The 3971-nt window shown below is 41.1% G+C and overlaps 1 protein-coding gene across 1 annotated transcript; it reads right to left on the reverse strand.

The window, feature by feature from the left end:
• Positions 1–201: 201 nt before the first annotated feature.
• On the reverse strand, positions 202–3431 carry LOC108882004 (uncharacterized). Its single transcript, XM_051075737.1, has 6 exons — positions 3272–3431; positions 1097–1420; positions 930–971; positions 717–812; positions 540–574; positions 202–376 (listed from the first exon to the last, which is right to left on the reverse strand). Exons 1-6 carry the CDS (start codon positions 3429–3431, stop codon positions 254–256), a joined length of 780 nt encoding a protein of 259 aa, XP_050931694.1. The 3' UTR covers positions 202–253.
• Between the last annotated feature and the right edge of the window lie 540 nt (positions 3432–3971).

A 3971-nucleotide genomic window follows, 5' to 3' on the forward strand; every position in this document is an offset into this window, starting at 1 on the left:
AATGTCCTGTCTCCTCCTACATCAACCACTAATCATATTCTTTAGACAGAGAGAGAGAGAGACACAGAGAGAGAGAGAGAGAGAGAGAGAGAGAGAGAGCGGGTGAGAATTAAAAACACAGCATCTTCAGATATTTGCGTGAATAGAAGCTCTTTATTGTAAAATCAGACTTTTTGTCCAGGCACCAGGTAACCAGGCACACAAAACCACAGCAGCACATGAACATGATAAAAGCATCAGTTCCACTCTGAGTCTATCTGCTGGCAGTGTAAATAACATGAGTCTCCTCTTCTCTCTCTGATGCAGGCCTCCTGTTTCTTATTGTTGGTGAATACAAACTCAGTGCTGCATCCTTCAAGTCACCAGAGTCCAGGTTCTGTAAATAAGAGGTAGGCCACTCTCATTTATAGGACTTAATAAACAGTATCAGATAATGTCAGATATAATAAAGCCATCTTAAATATACAGCGAAGAAATAATCCTGAAAGAAAGTGATTCTGGCATCTTTTAAACCTCAGACCAAACAAAAGTAAACTCACCTTGTTTCTCTGTGGATTCTGGTTTTCATCAGCGGCTGAATGAGAGGAAATAAATCTGATCAGCTCATTAATATGAATTGTTTTTGAAATAATAGGATTTGTTTGATAAGGAGGTTTAAACTTAACTTACTTAAAGTGAACCAAACCAAATATAGATTCTGTAGCTCTGAAAAGTACCTGTCTTAACAGCCAGACCAATGACGACCATGACAAGGAAAACAGTCACAGCACCGAGGATCATACTTGTCAGCTTTGCTATTCCATCAGGTTCTTCTACAAGAAAGATCATTAGATTAAACTCTTCAGCTCCTTCATGGCTAACATTACAGAACCAAAGCTGCTTTACATCAACACTCTGTGCAATCAAAGAAATATTTAGGAGAATCTTACTCGTACACTCGCCGTCAACATGGTCACGAGGTTCATCACTGCCTTTAATGAGATATGAGAATCATTTTATGTTGAATTTCTTTCCATTATTCAATTATGAGTTTCAACATATTGAAGCACAGATCAGAAGAACAGGCGCCAAAAGAAAGACAAGACTTCAATCTTACCTTGAACATTTAAATCTGTCACAGTAAGTCTTGTGTGTCTACTCATGTAAAATCCACAGAGATACAGTCCAGAGTCAGATACATCCACTTGTTTGATTTTAAGAGAGATTGTGGAGATGTTGGAGCTCATTTCATATTTGCCATTTTGAAATCCATCACAGAATGAAGCCTCGCCTTCAGAGCCGTACATAGAAGAGATACAGCTGATCTTGGTTTTGTTATAAAGTTTGGACCAAAATGTGTGAGTTGGAGCTGTGGAGGTGCTGGAGCACAGCAGAGTGACGTCTTCACCAGACTGGACCTCCACAGTCTGAGACTCAGACACTGAGACAGAGATCCAGGCTGAAACACAGCAGAGACAACAAGAGAGCTGATAACGCAGCAGCACTACAACTTTAAAATATAACAACAATTAACAATGCAGTGGAAATTGAAGAAGTCAGTCAGTACTTACAGCAGAGAAGTAAAGCTGGTATCAAGGTGAAGCTCCTCATTGTGCGTCTGATCGTCTCACTGCAATGACACTTTATATCTGTGAGCTCTTGTACAGGGGGTTTGTTGGAAAGAGGCGGGCTGTTGTACATGTCTGTCTGTTCGCTCAATCTGGCCACATAAATGACTTCCGAACAAGAAGTCAGGACCTCAGAAAGTGATTTATGATCTTTATAATTAACATGTTTAATTTAATTTAACATGTAAGTAGTTGCTCTCAATATATGCATTGTAAAATGTTGGAAGTGGCATAATAGATGATTTAAAAAGCAGTAAGGAATTAAAAACGGTTATCATCTTTAAATCAAAGTACAAAGATCAGTAAAAAGCATAGACCCTGTCCCTGAGACACCTGCGGGACATCAACAGAGAGGACATGTAGACTCACTCAGAAGAGCTGATGAGGGGAACCTGCAGCCTATAGAGGCTCTAAATGATCAGGGCCTGAACTAAAGGGGCCATGTAATGTCTGAAACACAACAGAAGGTCAAACCCTTTTCTGTGTTTACATTTATTAGAATACAAAATAGAAAAAGACAAATACAGGCAGTTTTAAAGGACGACACATTCTTTTTTGAGGTCTCTTCTCTAAAAATCAATTCACTCAGCAGTTACACATATTAGAAAAGTTCTGCAGTAGACTGAGACTGTAACTTAAAAATAACAGAAAAAACAAAATCTTTGTATCTCTGGTCTTGTTTGTCCTTTCAGTGTTACATTAAGTCTGTGGTAACACAGTCCTTCAGGAGTGAGGTAAAGACATCGGGTTTATTTTTGATTCCTTGTGTTTTGTGGCAGCTGCAGCTTATATTGTGAAAGTTACAGACTGGAGAAAATAGCGTGCGGCTGGAGGCCGGTCTTCCTGTGGTGTAGATTTCACCCAAGTTACACCCAGCCACACAGAGAGAGGAACTAATATAGAAGCTGATTTTCTCTGCTTGACAGAAGGAAGACGTCCATTTACTGCTTCACCTTTATTTCTTTATTCGTACGGCTTCGATCTGACAGGCCTCGTGATTTTCACCTCAGATCATACTGTGCTGTGTCTTCCTGCCAGAGAAGTGATGTGTACCTCCACTGCTGCAGACCTCCATCTAACTCTCACTACAAGAGACAACCATCAAACAAAACCTTACTGGCTCCTCATACATCAAACACCAGTCATATATTCTTTTGTACTCAGACTAAGATCTAAGGCTGACAAAACAGGCAAGAGAGAGAAAGGAAGAAACAGGTTACAAGTGAAGCGATAGAGCCTCCTCCCAGCCACCCGCACCCAGCACCAGAGCAGACTGACATGACGAAGCGTCAGGTCCACATCGAACCGCAGTCCCAGTTTCTCCCTAAATCAGTCAGGTGGCAGCAGAAATAGCATCAGGATCCACTCTGCTCTCTGATGCAGGTGTCCTGATGCTGTTTGCCGTTGGACGGAAAAGCAGCGTCGCGTAGTTCAGGTCGTCACTCTGAAAGTAAAAGCACCCCCAGTTACTCTTTTCCTCACAGCCACATTTAAGTTCACTTTAAAGCTTCATAGACTTAAATCATCACCTGCTTCCGCTGTGAGTTCTGTCCTTCATGAGCTAAAAGACAAACAAGACTTCTGGTCAGTTCACTGAATATTAAAAACCCTGCGCAGCTTGTAAAAGGATATAAAAATAAAATAAAATAGCTTTCATCAAATACCTCTCTGAAGCTGTTTGATTCGAACAACTAGACCAATAATGACCATGATGAGGAAAAGAGTCACACCACCCAGGATCACACTCGTCAGCTTTGTTAATCCGTCAGGCTCTTCTGTAAAGAAGATCACTGAGTTAGGCTCTCTGTACACTTCAACACTCATGGCTTGAGATCTGATTAACATTTAAATGCACAGAGGTGACTCTGTGGATGAGCTGTTTCCAACAACTGACAAAAAATCAAAATCTAGAATAACGAATAAAGACAATTTGTCAGTTGTTGATATTATTTTGACAGGAATCCAATGCAGTAGCAGGCGACATTCTTACCTTGAACCTTTAAATATGTTGCGCTAACAATAACGGGGTGTCTGCTTATATAATATCCACAGAAATACAGTCCAGAGTCAGATGAATCCACATCCTTCATTTTGAGAAAGACAGTAGAGATGTTGGATCTCATTTCATATTTTCCCTCTTGGACTCCACTACAGAGTGAGGCAGGGTCAGTGGCTGTGTAGATGGAGGAAATGCAGCGGGGCTGGGTTCTGTTGGTCAGTCTGAACCAGATTATCTGAGAGGGAGAAGTGGTAAAGTTGGAGCACAGCAGTGTGGCTTCTTCACCAGACTGGACCTCCACAGTCTGAGACTCAGAAACTGAGATGCAGCCTGAAACACACAGCAGAGATGTTAATCCTTTGGCT

The sequence above is a fragment of the Lates calcarifer genome, linkage group LG14, assembly GCF_001640805.2.
Source record: "Lates calcarifer isolate ASB-BC8 linkage group LG14, TLL_Latcal_v3, whole genome shotgun sequence".
Classification (NCBI taxonomy): domain Eukaryota; kingdom Metazoa; phylum Chordata; class Actinopteri; family Centropomidae; genus Lates; species Lates calcarifer.

Excerpts from the sequence above, each read along its gene's own strand:
- LOC108882004 (XM_051075737.1), bottom strand. The coding sequence starts at position 3,431 with ATGAGTGTTGAAGTGTACAGAGAGCCTAACTCAGTGATCTTCTTTACA. Across the intron at positions 972-1,096 it reads GACAGATTTAAATGTTCAAG|GCAGTGATGAACCTCGTGAC; the intron begins GTAAGATTGAAG and ends ATCTCATTAAAG. Across the intron at positions 813-929 it reads TGTTGACGGCGAGTGTACGA|AAGAACCTGATGGAATAGCA; the intron begins GTAAGATTCTCC and ends TCTTTCTTGTAG.